A 17678-nucleotide genomic window follows, 5' to 3' on the forward strand; every position below is an offset into this window, starting at 1 on the left:
GAGTGGAAAGTAGTAACGTCATATAGGTCCTAGCATGGGCGGCGATTAGGGGGGGCAAAGGGGGGCAGTTGCCCCCCCACTTTTCTGAAATGGCCTATTAATGTATATAGTTTCAACCAGGGAAATTTGTATATTAACATTGATATACAAATATTCAGATCATGTCTTGCCCCCCCACTTTTAACGTCCAATCGCCGCCACTGGGTCCTAGAACTATATTCTTATCGAAAAGAAGACATATATATATAATAACCAAAAAGAAAATGTACAATATATACTATCATCTTGAAGTTGAAGAATAAAATGGAATCTAACATATGAAAAAAAAAAAAAAAACTTAAGAGGACAAATGTATTATAGAAGAAAACACGACTAAATAGAAGAAATAGAGTTTTTGTAGAATTTGTATTCAAAACAATTTTTAATTAAGTTACCAGCTCGCCACATACAAAGTTTTTTCAATAAGCCAAAAATTGGCGGACATAACCAAACTCTTCTTTTCAAAATTATAATCTTCTCATAATGGAAGATGGAAGCAAAGAAGATGGAAGTTGAGTCGGATTCTCTTTGTGCTTTTGAATTACTAATTACCTACATGAAAAGTATAAGAAATGTTGAATTAAAGGAACTTTAACACCTCCAGAAAGTATTAAGAAGAATTTAAGTAGTTATAAATGTTTTCTTTTTAATCCATTAGATACAGCACAAGTTTAATAAAAGCTCGTTGTCTAAACATTCTCTTCGGATGTTTGAACTATATACTCAAGGCTTACCTAGAAGAGAAATGGAGGTCGGAATTTGCAGTCACGTGACTAGTTTTTTCAATTAACTTCGTCCCATTTGTGATATCTAATCATTACCCTCTATCGGCTTACTTCGTTTTCTAAAATGTATTCAGTGATCGATTAATTTTCTTTTAAAAATAGGACCTAACGTGCTACCTAGGTGTTTACTATTTCAGAATGCTAGTTCGAACAATGTCGGAACTTCAATCCAATGGTATGGCAAGAGCAAAGAGCACCTTGTATAGAACGGGACCTTTCTATTCACAATATCACTGTTCCAAAGAGCTGTATGGCAGGACTACGTTACAAGTTCGAGTTAAGCTGTAAAAAAAGAAAGAAAAAACCTGTGCGTGACTCAATGTTATGACGAAAGCATCACACATATCAGAATCAAAGAACATTAAATAGGCACTAAATTGAAGTTTATTGATCCCTCTCCTTTTGGGTCAACTAAATATTTGAATTTAAACATCCGTTATATATATGTCTCGTAATGCAGTAAAATAATCTACATCTGCAATTTAAAGAACAAGACTTTGAAACATTCTTCACAAAATTCACAAACTTCAAAACCAGAAATCAGTACAAATTTAGGTACTTAGTTATTGCTTTAGGGAATTGGATATAAGCTATACACAAACCTTTCTGTCTGCAAGTGGTTTACACATAATTACTGACAATAGGAAGAAGTAAACAATTTTCAAAGAAGCGAAAGATGAAATGAAGTAATTCATGAAAATGAAATATTTTTGATGAAAACGTTTGTGTATATATATATTTCTTGTTTATTTATTATTAATTTTTAAAGTTATTTTATTAACTTACTATACGTTTTGTTCATTTGTTAACACGCGTATTTTATTTAACATTCTTCAACACATTACTTTAAATAATATGTCCATGAAAACATTTGTAGCTGGACAGATGAAAATATTATGATGATTTGAGATAATAAAATAATTTCATATTTTGCAGATTATGAAGTTGTTTCTTTATATTAACAAAACATAGTTGAAAACGCCATCACAGAACATAAATAAATAAAAACTACAGACAAGAACTACTCATTCTTTATTTAATCATCCCTTATCTAAATTCAATTTTGTATTTTTTAAGCAAACAAATAGATTTTCAAAAACAAGTGTCTCTGTTTCCTTTTCAGCACAAATAAAATTCTTCAATCTGTTGTTTCTTTCAAATGTATCGACAATCCCGAAACTTGGTATTCTATTGCAGTCTCCACGATGTCCTTTAATTAGTTTATTTAGGGGTTTCCTTCTGTCATACTTGTATAATCTCCTGTCAACTGCATTTTATTTCAAAAACCCCAGATTGTTTCCTAGGATCAGTACAGTAGTTCTTGAATTGAGTGATATTTTTTCCCAAAAATTGTGGAAGTTCCAATGCAGTGCGGAAACTATATTGTGTAAAGATCGTGTTTAGTGCAATTGTCAATCTGGAATACATAGATAGTCCGACTCACTTAATGCTAATGGTTTCGGTTTCTGACATGTCAGAACATAAATTTCTTTTAACCTGATTATACCAACTTAATAAAATAGACTTGGAATAACCATACTACCTAGAATTTTATTTGGAGCCAAAAGAGAAATAGACTTGTTTTCGACAATGTGTTTATTTGCTTAAAAGCTTCAAAGTTGAATTTAGATAAGGGGTGGTTGAGTAAGAAACGGGAGGCGGTAATCAGAAATACAAGCAACATTGGCATAAAAGTGAAAACACTAATGTGAGCTGGGAACTTTCCACTACATAAATAAAATAATATGTAAATTGAATCCGTCATGTTACAGTGTGTGACCTCACGATTTGATGAGTGATCGGAAGCTTGGACAAGATTTTTTTTCGCACTGCTCTTCCCTTATAAGTCTGTTCCTTTTACTTTCCTGATGTTTTTATTATTCTTTCTCTTGTTTTTAACCTTCGTGATCAAGGCTCCAAGAGAGAGCCGAAAGCTGGGAAGTTTAAGATGTTAAGTGAAATTACAGTTATTTGTAAGTAAAATGCAATAAAAAACTGTTGTAAGGCCTTTCAGTAAGAATTCACCAAGACGTATGGCCTTTCACTAACACTTCACCAAGACAAGATGAAGAAATTAATCAATAAAAAGATTAAACAAAAGAGCAGTAAGTGAGGCACGTGAATTGTAGTGTCGTGTTCGTTTTATGTGAGTAAAACATGACCAACGTTATATATATTGGGTGACTTTTGGGTTATCATTCTTTAGATGCGTACTACCTGTTCCGAAATTAGGCCTAATGACCAGCCTAAACTACGACTAATCCCAAGCACAACAGCTAGGTTGTGGTATAAGTCATATGGCCTAAGTAGAGCACTGACTTCAAGAATGAGAGATGTATGGTTGTTTTGGGAAGTAGATTGGGTAGCGTAGTGGTTAACGCATCGGCACAGTACGCCGAAGATACTGAGTTTGAGTCCCTACACAGTCATCCACTCTTCAACTCTTTGTGTATCATTGAATTCGCGCCTACAGAGGATTTGGTGTGTTTTAAAAAATCCGGTTGTTTCCTGCTTTCATTAATATACCAGTAATCCCCTTTAAAATAGTATATTTTAACCTAGTTTTACTAACTCCTTTTATTATCTTCCGTAAAATGGAAATTCAATATGAAAATAAACATTCTGGTGAAAAAAAAAGTGTAAATTAATAACAACATTGTTATCAAGCTAACTTAAAAACAAAAACATAAGTTAATAGTAATTTAGAAACTAGTCACATATATAAGAGAAAGAAAAGCTTATATTATTTATAAATATAGACATTATAATGTTATCAGATAATCAAAATTGTTTCACAATCAGCGTAGGACATTATTTAGCACTGCGCAAGAATAAGACATATTAACTCACTTACATTGAATTTTCACAGAAGATCAAAAAGGAAATTTGCAGTATCAAGAACAATCAGAATGTCAACTAGCTTTTGTCAATTTTATTGATATTTTTTGAATCTTACCAATATTTGTTGCTTAATCTATTATTATTTGTTAATGAACCTAAGATATTTATTTGTTTATCACTATTTATTATTGAATTTAATTTATGTATTAAGGTTATTTATTTCTGAATCTCATGTTTATTAAATCTAGTTATGTTTATTTATTTTTATCATTATTTATTATTGAATCTAATTTGTTCATATAGATTGAAGAAATTAAGATGATAATCCGTATTGTTCACCCTATGATCTTTCCTCATGCTCTTCTCTAAAACTGAAAAAGAAAAAGAAAAGTGAGTGAGTTACAATTTTATTCCTTATGCAGTGCGATTTACTTTGTACTGGAAGATATACATATCATTCACATACTCATACTAATGTAAAAATAGCTTTATTAGTAGAAACTAGTTATATGATGCTTAATTTAGAGAGTGCTGTTATATTAATAATGTAGTTATTACAGCTTTCTATGCATATGATATTATAGTGGAAGAGATTGTTTATAGACCAATTGCGTAAGTAACAACAAAATGCATGGTGACGTCAAAAGAAGGAGCAGGTAAATGCATGAATGCTACTACAGACGTATCCTATGCATTTTTCTCTTTTCGTTCTCAAATGTATCTGTCTATCTCTTATGTTTGCCTGGATGTTTCTCTTATGTCTGTAAATGAAAATTGTGTACTTGCTAGTTTGACGCATGTTATTCGCTGTAATTTGAGAAAATTGTTATGTAATTGTAATTTAGATGTATTTATACGATTGTTATGTATGTATTAAGCTTAGATAATAAGAACGGATACCACACTGTACTCGTACTACAATTCATCAGTCATTAGATTGCATACAATAAGTTCTTCTTAATGGAAACGAGAGTTAACAGGACCAGCGGATAATAGGATCGAAACCTAAGATCCGAACATGATTCTATAAAGCATGATACATACTGGTTAATAGCATCAACTGGATAACAGGGTGAAAATCCATGGTTCTTTAAAGTCGAGAGCAACGAAATATAATAAATTATACGATGTATTTTGGTGCAGCATTTTATGATTGGGTGATATTTCAGCAAAGTTATGTCTTATTTTTATCAATACACAAGCTCGTACCACAGAATCCAATCATCATCGTGAACTATAGATTAAATAAATGAAAGAGGAGAGGATAGATTAAATAGAAGAGAACAGATTTAAAACCATTTTATTGCTGTATATTTTCACTTCAAACTACAAAACTTTCATCATGCAATCGCCGGTGTGATTCGTGTGTACACGTAAAACAGGTGTTCTATTGTATATTATACAATAATTCGGAAATGTTCTGGTTTTGTAATAAATATAATAATAGTGGTTCTCTTATAATATTAATAGTAAACTTTACCTTCCTTTTCATCTCAGCGTGCAGAAAGACTTCTAGTCTACACCTCAGTTGAGATTCAGCATCTGATGAAAATTTTCTTAATAGTACATATGCTTTTGTTTAATTGGCTTATAATCTAGTAGCGGATAGTGACTAGTTAATAAATAATATTCGTATATTTTAATAGATGAAAATAAATATCGTTTTACCTTGCACTTAGATGAGTTCAAATTGATTGAATAGTCTCTTATCCTAAATCCAGTATATATCTCTTAATATTACTTTCGTAGTATTTCAAACGGACAAGAGAAATTGTTCGGTGATCTCTAGGAAATAAACTTGAACTGTTAGAATTATTCCAGTAACTATTCGTATAATCTCCTCCTGTTACTATAAGTCATTATTCACACAACCAATTGAACAATCGTTTGGCATTAATAATTTGTTTGAGTATTTGAATACAAGCTTATTTGTATGTGAATAATTATAGTGGCAACATAGTTATATCGTGTCTTCTCTAATTAAGATGGAATTGTATCATATTCTCTCTGTAAACCAATAATTTGAAAAGTAAACTTCGATTCGAACTGGATCGAAGAATTGGAAGGGCATATATACTATTAAACTGCCACGTTAGCTATCCTTTATTCTTTGATATAATGCTTTAAGCTAAAAATATTTTGTCCTTGTAACTCAGAAAATAATCTAACTTCTATATAATTATTATATTAGAAATAATTCTTCGAAGAAACTTTTAGCATATTAATGTTTAGAAAAGAGAACTACTTACGAAACTTGGATATAACTTAATTTTAACACATCTAAAACACTTAATAAGTACTACCTAAGGTTACGAACTTTTATTACGTATTATTCTTCGCGGGTATAATGTCACTTTGTGTTGAACTCTATACAGTGTGACTGCAATTATCTGAGTTACGTGAATCTACAAGATGAGTATAATGAATTTGCTATGAATATTATGAACATAAATAAAGACGAAAATGCCACAAACTTCATTATGTACCGGTCGGATCATAAAGTTCTACATTTATGCTATTGTTACTAGGTAAGATAGTCATTTATGTAAGGTAGTCAGTTTTCTCTAAGACCAGAGTCTTCAACATATGGGATTTTTCTGAACAAAAAATAGTTGTCATTCATTGTAAACACAGATTTTACTAAACTCAAACCACCAATCAGAAGAGTCCAATCACACATACATGAAGTATATATTCCGTACACTCTATTGCCCCATCATATTCGCCTGAAGATGAGGACAATGTCAGCCCTCGAAACGTCGCAAGATATAACAGTATTTACCTGGCTGCCAGCCCGAGAAGACCTGTTCACAAGAATTTTTATATATTTAAGAGAAAATGTTTGTCCCTTACGTCCAACTTTGAAGAAATTTCTCTGAATTGTAACATCATATTTTGTTACGTTTTATATATTAGTATCATTGTAACAAGTAGTATCTTGAAGATTCTCAAAGCATGAACTTTATTTACATTTCTTTACATATGAAAAATAATAATAAAAATTGCTATGAATACTGCAAACATAATATCATAAACTTCCTTCTTTTTAGTGGACTGTGAAGTCCTTATATGGTACTATTGCTAGGTAGATTTTCTACTGTAAGGTGGTCAATATTGTGTAAAATTAGCATCGTCAACGTAGAGAGTTTTACTGAGTGCAGATTTTTTAAAAATTATTTTTAAGCTCAATTTTTGTTTCTTTAACATGTATTATTTTGAATAAACTCTGAATAATAATACTTTTATCATATATGATACAACGCCAAACTATTCGCAAAGCATGTACATAATTTAATTATATTCCTTTGTAACCGTGTATATCTAGTATATGTTTTGAGAATTCTCCTAAAGGATCAAGAAAAGTATATACTAAGTTCAAAACATATTCAATACATATTTATATTAGAAGACGAAAAATGTAATTTTCGTAAGTTAAAGTCTTATCTAAAATATTTAATAGATACTATCTAAGGTTACGAATTTTTATTACGTATTATTCTACACGAGTGTAAAGGCACTTTCTGCAGTACTCCATACAGTGTAACTGCAATCTAAACTCTGTCTCAGTAGCCAACGGAATGCATCCCGTTACTCTTTAAATGTCTGCCTTTCGACAGTAATTTCATGGCAGAAAAGAACTTGAAACCAGATTGTATACAAGTTCAGAGATTAAGAGAAATAGAGAAAATAATTTGTACATGTCTTGTGTGGAGGTTACAGCTTGGAATGTCGGATGACAAGATACGAAGACCATGGTTTCCGGTGCTTTCCATAACTTCACCAGCAATGAAGCATTATAAATTTAACGCCGTCAGTTAGTTCCTAATAAAAGTTGATCCGTTGGTTTTAACTTGGTTCACGAGGTCTTGATAGTGGGTAGTCGTTTCTTTTTTTTTTTTTTTTTTTTCATTGAAGTCCGTCAATATTTGCATTTCTTATACTAATATTTTATAATAGTATACGATGGTATATTGGTTGAAAATTGTAGAATGTAACCTTTTTATATTATGCGATGGGATGGACTACTGAAGGTGAAGGGGTTCCAGCTTAAAATACGGTTGTCGAAAGACTATCTGTATATTATATAAATGAAGCTATTCCAGAAATTCTCGAAGTAGCGTTATTTAATTAAACTTCTAATATGATTAGACCGGTTCTTCAAAAATAAATACCGAACTGTATAATATTTACGTTAAACCCTCGCTGACTCCGAATAGTTGAGCTTTGTAACCATGAGCAATATCAGTTGAAGGTTACTTCAACAGGGAGTCACTACGTCAGTAAAGTGTGGTTGCAAGTGTCTTAGGAGTGTCACAGTAATTTATAAAGCATGTTTTACAGGTTTTTATGTTACATAAATTCAAACTAAGACGTACAGCATGAGAAACTATTATACTATGGTGAGAATTATAATGGGTATAGACTTAAATGTCAGAATGAGCAGTTTCTCGGCGGGAGGTCATGTGGTTTGGATCCCACATTAAGCTGTAGATAACGTTTCATAAGCCCCGCAGCTGAACAGGACACTAAATTCTAATCCAATCTAATTCTATTAGAATGAGCAGTTCGTTTACGTTTTCAAGAGTTTCGTGCCATGAACTAAAGTCACCAAGATACAGAAGAGAACAAGGCCAAAAGTAGATGGTGAAAGTTTTAAAGGAATGTATGAAGAAAAATCCACTTACCTTCTCAGGAAACTTACCTGACATTTCAACGTCTTCATTTGTACAAGTTTAGACTACCAAAGCTCACAAAAAAGGGAATAGTAAACATTTAGATGTCGCAGGAACTGCTTTAGCATTATAAATAACTACACAACAGAAGTGAACAGTTATCTAGTTATTCACCAAAATGATTTTCTATTTGATCGTATTGTAACGTGTAACGAGAAGTGATCTTGTAGTGGCTGATGATTGGAGTTGGTAAAACTTCTCAAATCTATCGCTGACACATGAAGTTTTGTTTTTATTGTGGTGTACATCATTTGTTGTTGGCTATTAATTTTCTCCCTTCTGGTGAAATTACTAGAGTTATCATGCACTTTCACGTACAGAAAACTCGTTGTCTAATAAAGATTCCTCTGATATTGCAAGACAACGCTAAATTGCACGTGGCAAAAATTAAAAAACAGAGGCTAAGTGATCTGAAGTATGATTTACTTCCACAAACTTTATTCATACATCCAAGTCACTTCTTGAAAGACATTCAAGAATGAAATGGCATAATTTTCATTTGATATGCATAGGACATACAATCGTATGTACTGTATCACTTAACATATCAGAATATATTTTCGCTTAAGATCATTGACAAGTTTAAATGTTTTCGAATCATGTTATTCTAACACTTCATTATTCTTATATTTTAGAACCCAATATTAACAAAATCTCTTGAGTAAAATCAAATTTCCTAAAATTCATTTCACCCGTTAAATCTAAAGCTTAGTTCGTGTTTTTTCACTGAAATTCTGGAATTGATTTTCCTGAATTTTCATGTCTATGTAAGTAAATTTTTTGATCTGCAACACCGCAAACATTATCATTTGCTAGTAGGTTAAGGAAAAACAATCTAAATTGACCTCCACAATCCTCATAGACACCTAACTTTCTTCCTTTTATTTCTAAATATAGTATAAGCTTACTTTTTTAAATTGTAAATTCTTATTATAAATCAAACTTACCGTGTTTGAAATATAATAAAACATTAGTACTAAACATAATTATATGCTAATGGTAACTTTAATATCTTCGGATTCTCAATACATTTATAAACGCAAACAAACAAACATGTAATATAATTTGGCCTACCTCTTTGATTATCTACAATCAACACATATAACTTTTTTTATTGCATTTGAACTTTTTATTTAGTTTGTTCCTCTCTTTCAAACTTTAAAGTTTTAACACCTTTCGGCGGTTCTCAAGCATTTTTACTTCTAAAGATAATTTTCACCTTTTCCTTACCTTCTTTATGAATTTGTCTTAACTCTTTGAGGTGTTCTTCATTATCTTCCGTTAGCAGCTTAAAATATAATAATAATAATAAACTGACTCCTCTGTAAAATATAGATTTCCATGATTCCAGCATGTTTCGAAGCATTTTAATGGCATCCCCTAGACACTTTAATTTCCCTGACTTTCAAAGTCAGTGTGAACCCTGTTAAAATTTTCTGAAAGTATGTTATCAATATTAGAAATTATCAATATGGTTCAACAGTTAAGAGTTAGAACAAGAAAAGAAATGACAAAAGGAATTACAACTGGAAGCATTAGACATGGACGTTACCTCATAGCTAATATTATTTAATTGACCCAAATTTTGAGTATTTATATTATATTTATTTCCCACATTTGAGATCACTTTTCTAGGAACCTCATCATCGCGTAAATGTAAAAATAGTTCAATTGAATTCATCATCCTTAAACTGTTTAAAATAGCGTAATTAGAAATTTATCTAAGCGCAGGCACTTTTACTATTGATATGAGAAGTGCTTCAAAGATCACAACTTTAAGACCGCTTTTTCTCGTGATCCCATTGACAAAATATGTTTTAAAATAGTTCCATTGGATTGAGAAGCCTCAAATTAATGTAAAAATCGTAATTAGAAATTTATCCAAGCGTAGGCACGTTTACTATTAGCATAAGCAGTACTTCAAATATTACAACTTTGAGGCCGTTTTTCTCCTGACCCCAGTGACGATATGTTTTAAAATAGTTCTATTGGCTTCAACATCCTCAAATCAGTATAAAAAGCGCAATTAGGAATTTATCCAAGGGTGGGTACTTTTCACCGGTGGCATGATCGTTAATTCTTTATACCAGTAACTAACACGATGTTAAAAGAAACTACGAAACAAATGATGAGTAAATTCGATGAAAATAAACGCTAATGAAACAAGCAGTGATGATGGGAACGAAATGATTTCTAAAGATGTAGGAGGAAAGCAAGTTGAGGGTGCCTAGTTTTCGGTACCTGAGTAAACATTATTTTTGAATATATAATGTTTTGCGAACGAAGGATGATGGCAAGGATGAGAATACCTAAGAGACATTTAGTAAGAAGAAGAGCGCGTTCTGTAGTATATTTGAATGATAAGTTTATTAAAAGAATCATCAAATTGCTAGTGTATAATATCATACGATGTAGAGACATGGAATCTTTACAAAATCAATTAGAGACAATTAGCCATTTTTAGAGTTGTGTGGTGGAGAAGTTTAGATAAATTAGTTGGGTAGAATGGAAAAGTATGAGCAAGCATTAAATACAATGCCAGGGAAAACAATATTACTGAAACAGTAATTTCAAACAAGACAATGATTACGATATGGAGAAGAAATTATGTTCTGAGAGATATGTTGCTGGGATGGAGAGATTTAACGTAGATGATATTGAAGAAAACTTTTAGAACAATTTGATTTTAAGTTTAACGTCCTTTCCAGTAACGAGGCTATATGAGACATGCACCTACAGTATAAGGTGGGTTGCGAACCACATGAACTCCCGCCGGGAATTGAACCCAGGTATTCCATGTCAAACGTGCGTACGCTAACAGCTTAACCACGAGGGCGCTTACTGTTACGTTAAGGAGAATAGATTGACCGGAAACTGTAGCACATAGAGATTTTTTCAATTACACATCAAGTGTTGACATAGAACCTACGATGATGGATTTTATTATTTTCGAGAAGGCAAGAAGACTCATTGCTCTGATATCTTCACACTTTGTTGTAACCACTGTACATTTATTGCTTCCAAAAATAACCATCTTATCTTAGTTTTAATGTAATTGCCACAAAAAGTGTGTAGTCAACCCTTTGGTTCACACAGTGGTGTACGTAAGGAGAGTTTCCGTGTTTTAACCTTCACCCACTGTTTCTGGAATTCGAAATAGGGCGTGTTGAAATTTGGCTTTTACGCGATTTTGGACAGCCCTATCTCTGAAACTATGCACTTTTCCCCACAGGTCCGTATAAACTTTTCCTCTTATTTTGATGTAAGGAATCACCTCTTACAGTTTGTCGGTATAGTTCATTAGCACCCTATATATATATATATATATATATATATATATATATATATATATATATATATATATATATATATATATATATATATATATGAAGTGGCCGAATTTAATTTTGTTTACTTTCTTTCCGTATACAGTGAAACTTGCCTAAGATAGCCACTATTCGTTGCTTAGAAAATTGGCTATCATCAGCAGGTAGTCAAGTCACAGAGGAGATCAACTGGTTTTACAGATAGAGCTGTAAAAAGCCTGCTGTATGATTATATATTTTTAATTCTAAGGTTTAATTGTGTCTATCTTATAAAAATAATCTTTCTAATTACTTTTTTCAGCTAATGTTAAGTAAAGTCTCAATTGAGTTTGTTTCCAGATTATCGTTATTATTTTGCAGATTAACCAAGAGAAATATGGGCTGAATGTTTTATATTGAATATTACCGTTCTTGTTTACATTTTGTTTTCTCTTTACAGCAGCCGCCAGAAACCACGTGTCCAAGTCTTTTCCTAATGCGTCCTCGGAATCGGACTTAGCTAGATATCGCACTTCGTTATGGGATAGGCGAGACAGAAAATCGCCTTCACTTAGCAACATTGCACTTGATCCCCATCGACACAAGGTAAGAAATAAGAGTTAAAACGACAATCATATGTTAATTTATTGTTTGTTGTTTAGCTGCTTTATATTACGAGTTTCTTCTTCTTTTTTTTTTTTTTTACGTTAGTTCATATTTCATTTACCTTTTCCGTTTTCTCTAAAATATGGGACCCAATTGATGGCATGTGGGAGAATCAAATAAAATTAAAGCTGTGGCGCGACGTTGCCATGTGGTAAAGGGGTGTGGCTAAGCAGATGCGAGTAAATGGCGAGTTACTTCTTTTGCGCATAAACTGATGTGAATGTATGCAACTACTTGGCAATACCGCAACTTTTTCATTTTCTAATAATATTTAAAGTAAACTCTGAGCACTGCCTTGAAACGTTATAAACGGTATCCCATAGCATAGTTATAACAGATTATTTTGTCGTGAACTTTTAGGATAGAATAGAAATGAAAGAGTTAGTGTCGATTAAAAGTTCGATTTATCTTGGGCCATAGACATTTATCATTGTATATATATGTATATATATCGGATATACCTAGGTATAGGGGAAGTCCGAAAATAAGTTTCCCCAGACGACTGTGCACAGAGGTGAGGATGCTGACCAAAAATAGCGTGTGACATTCAAGATCAGATTTATCTTTATTTTTCTACATAAGTACCACGTACATTGAGACATTTGTCATACTGGTCTTTAAGCTTCAAACACCCTTCCAGGAAAAAAATTCAAGGCTTTGCATACGGAAGAAGCGTCGAACAGCTTCTATGACTTTAGCATTGCTTCCAAATTGCCTGCCGCCGAGAGTCTCCTTCAAAGCTGGAAACAAATGGAAGTCACTCGGTGTGAGATCAGGACTGTATGGCGGATGGGCAAGGCGCTCTCACCTAAGAGTTGCAATATGGTTTTGCGTTGCCGTCACTGAGTGTGATCTCGCATTGTCACCCAACAATAAAACACTAGATGTGAAAAGGCCAGGCCGCTTTGTCGAATCACCCTCAATTTCAACAAATTCCTCCTCTGACCATGACGTCAAAACGTGCCTTCTCTCCATAGCTACCAAGAGACTCATCTCCGTTTTGCGCAGACGCTTCGACTTCGCCATCTGCAAGATCGCGGGCGAACGATACCCACTTGTGTCTGGGTGTGTTGCATTGCTATTCGCTTTCCTGGGGAAAACGAGAGAGGAAACTTATATATACGAAAAACTTCCAATGCCATATATATATATATATATATATATATATATATATATATATATGGTATTGGAAGTTTTTCATTTTTTGGAAAATTTCAGAATAATTCAGCGTAAACAACATAACTTATACTTAATGTAGTTGCACCGATGAAAGCTTCATGGGTATATTAAAGTTTTAATTCAATATATTAATAATAGGTAGGAACATGGCATTAGAAATGTTTACTTTAGACACTAGAAGTATAAACCAATTCACATGGCTCAAAATAAATGGAGATACAAGGTGTTAATTAACTATATCGACAAACTTTAAGAAGTGATTCTTCACATCAAAATGTATATGAAAAAAGAAGTTCATGTAGATAAAAGTGCATATTTTTGGAGCTAAGATGGTCCAAAGCATGAAAAAACACATTGCGTCACCCGCTATTACGAATACGAGGAATCAAGGAGCAGTTGGTTGCTAACACTTCCGACTCTCTGCCAACCCGTTCCATGTTCCCCGGTGTCAAGGCATGCTTTTTTTCTTCTTTTGCCTATGTCGGGGATATATGCCCTGTGAGAAATTAATTGCACATTACTGAAATGTAGTACATTTTTGGATTACGTATGCACGACTTCCTTTGCACCAATATGAACCGTCTCACCACGATTCCTATTGTTTAAAATAACGCGAGTTGATATTTATTTTTATTTCAAGTTTTTGTGTGGCCCTAGCTCTAAATTACGTACTTTCCCGCACAGGTCCATATTGTTATATCCTATACGTGCTTTAAATTTATCAACCGAAACACATGTTTCTTTACTATTATTACAAGCAAGCAGACGACAGGAATAATCGGCAACATATGATCCGGAAAGGGACAAACGTCATCGAACCACCCCGAAGTTCTACGAGGACCCAAGAAGACAGGATATATAAGAAGCCGCCGCAACACTTTAGAAGGCATCAGTCTGCTCTGGAATTGGTCACCTTATCTACCTTCTCTTGGCTGCGCTGGGCCTTACCAACTACTTTCCCCTCTGTTGGCTGTGTCTGGTCCCTGAGAGTTCCTTACAACAATCTCTTGGTTGCGACTGGGCCCTAAGATCCTCCCGAACCTGTTTCTTGAGTCCGACCGGGCCCTGAGACATTCGTAATCACCAGCCAACAATTTAAGGGACTTTATTAGGTCTTTGGATCACCTTTTCTATCATACTATAACATAGTGAAATTTTTATAATAAAAGCGGTTCTGGGAGAAAGTCCGATCCGGTGTACGTTATTGCTCTACTAAATCTGTCTTCGCAGAGTATTTTTACAGTATGAACTTCTATCTCATTGTGATGTAAGGAATCATCTCTTAAAGTTTGTCGATATAATTCATTAACAACCTATATAATCTTAAAAATAGGGAAAATCTTATCCATCGAATCTATTTTAGTTTAATTATTTGGTGAGTATAAACTGCGAAGATGTTTCATTTCGGAGGAAGTGTTACGTTCCTTTATGCAGAGAAGCAACTGCTAAGCTATATTTCTTTTAAACCTTTGTAAAATTAATGTGAACTAAAATTAATGAGATAAAAGACACTCAGGCAGGATACATCCAGGTTCTCATGTCACAATTTCATGTCATTTCATCTGTCATATTTACAGGTAGCATATAAATCATTTTAGTTTTATTTCCTCGTGTATTTTTTTAAACCAACATTTTTCGGAGCTACCTTCGAGTAGGATAATCTGTTATACAAGGAGAAACACTATTGTCTCACACGCCATAAGAAGAGATAAATAATTCAGCAAGATGTAAAATATTTCCATAATATAGGGTTCCTCTCGCACCAACAAATAACCATTTCTATGGGCAAAAATTGGTCCCAAAGTGTTGTCATATTGATGAACTAATTCATTCATGACTGGTCTATTCTTCATTGAATGGTAGGCATTTTATTATTGCTGCCTCTTTTCTCCGTCAAATCATCAAGGACAGAGAAGCTCATTTTTTCCAACAAAAAATATAAGATTCAACTGCTGGAAAGCACCTGAAAGGAATAGCGTTTATTGAGATACTAAGATACACAAAATTTCCTTCACAAAATGGAAAGAAGTCTAGTTGAAAATAAAGATATAGGAGTCTATTACCTAGTTCTCAGTAAAGATTTCAGAGGAAAGGTAAGACGATGTAAATTTTGATGGGAAATCTTTCATTGCGTAAAATTACTTGCAATACATAACCTATTTCTGCATACGTATAGAAGTAACTTTAGACTCTTGGTAATCTTCTGGTCTTACTGAAATTGCTGAAACCCCTTTCCATTTTGGATCGTGTTGTAAGAGGAAATCTAGTTTAAGCAGAAAAGCAACCTAAATTATCATTTTTTTTTCGTGCATTCCTAACAAATTCACTTCCTTAACACCATACATTGTTCATTAGACGTTATTAAAGACATTTGCAAAACTAAGCATTATAGTTTAACATTTGAGTCGACTATCAATAAGACACTCGAAGAATAAATATTCAAAGTAGTACGGTATGTGAACGTTTAATGAATACATACACTTACTAGTATAGTAGACTACTAGCAGAAGTGCTCGGTCTTCGCACGGGAAGATTAAGGTTTAATAATATAAAACTGAAAATTTAAATATTGTAGAAATTATGCAATTTGGAACAGAATTTTCGAAAAAAATTGCAAGATATGTTCCCTCATTTTAATGCAGGAGTTTATATGCCGAATCTCTCACCTCGAATTTAATAGAATCCTCATATTGGACTTTCTCTTCATCTGAAATTGGAAATCTGAATATTATAGAAATTGCTCCATTTCTCCTTTAGAAGTAGAATTTTTCGGAAACATTGAAACACGTGTTAGTTTTAATGTGAAGTTTATAGCAGCGGTGTAGCTTGATTTATTGGCGCCGGGGGGCGAGCTGGAATTTTGCCGTCCCCTGTGTCACCCCTCCCCACTCACAATCTTGACTAACCAGGGAAGGGCCCGAATGGAGTACTCGAGTTGCAGAACAACATGTATCAGATACACTTAGAAAAAGAATTGTAGGTGGCGTAGTTAAAAAGATAGGTTACATGCGTAATTCCTGTAGTTTTTGGACCTAACTTACAGCAGACGTATAACTGGAAACGCATGTTTTATAATACTTTCTGTAAAATGTTCCATCTATACGTACTTTCCGTATGAAACAATGTAGGCGGTCAGGATCTCACATACAAATGGACGTATATAACATATAGCTGACGAAGGTAACATAAGTATATGCATGTGATATACGGAAAACTGTTAGATGTCAGACATCCTGCAACGGTATGATGTAACATTTAAGGGCATAGCATACGGATAACCAATGCTCCGTACTGATTTCTATAAGTAAGCAAGAGGATACCGTATATTTGTACAATATGCCGCTGTCCGGAGAACGGATTTTTCTCTGTGTATGAAAGAGTGTGTGAAACTATGCAGATTTATAGCGGCTGAGGGCAACATGGAGAAGCATGAGGTCCGGAAAAATTATGGTCGACTATAGGGCTCAACAACACAGAAAGCTAACGGATTACTCGTTTCGCACAGGAATGGCCACAGAAATGAAAGCCGAATGTTTAGTGGTAGATGTATAATACGATGTGCTATATGTTTTGAAACATGAACATCATGGTCGCCATATTGAAAGTGGCCATCTTAAATTTGGATTCACAATGTAGAAGAAAAAGTAAGTATCTCTGTTGTGAATTGAAAAGTATCATGAAAGAAAGTCGTGAGTGGATATTTGCACAAACGTCGAAATAATCTGTTTGCCGTTTGGTGCATTGGCAAGATACAAGACAAATGACCAGCAATATCTACGTGCAAAAAGCGACAAGTTCCAGCATGTTCTAATGAGTGTGTGCAAAATCGCATATGCTCTAAACCATCTGCAGCATGTTGGCACGGGATGTGCATCTAGAAAAAGAGTACAAAGAGTAGTTTCATATGCAAAGAGTTGGTAATTTTGCAGTGTTAAACATAGATAGTTGTCGTCACGTTAAAACACCCGAAACAAATTAGGACTGAGGATTGCAAGTACAATTAAAATGTGTTTCTTCACGTATTATTACATAAGCAAGTATTCTGATAAAGGTGCATATCAATCTATGAAGGACAGATGATGTGAAAAGTATCTATAAGATTGTAATAAAAGCACATGAACTGTTTAGTG

General features: G+C 33.4%; 1 protein-coding gene across 1 annotated transcript in view; it reads left to right on the plus strand.

The window, feature by feature from the left end:
* The window catches only part of LOC145671539 (uncharacterized), a 936709-nt gene that overhangs the window by 907881 nt on the left and 11150 nt on the right, over positions 1–17678 (plus strand). The window contains exon 7 of the mRNA XM_081740728.1: positions 12164–12309. Coding sequence (XP_081596854.1) covers positions 12164–12309 — 146 coding nt within the window. The remainder of the gene's footprint in view (positions 1–12163; positions 12310–17678) is intronic.

The sequence above is a fragment of the Thermobia domestica genome, chromosome 15 (genome assembly GCF_964235325.1).
Source record: "Thermobia domestica chromosome 15, izTheDome1.hap1.1, whole genome shotgun sequence".
NCBI lineage: Eukaryota > Metazoa > Arthropoda > Insecta > Zygentoma > Lepismatidae > Thermobia > Thermobia domestica.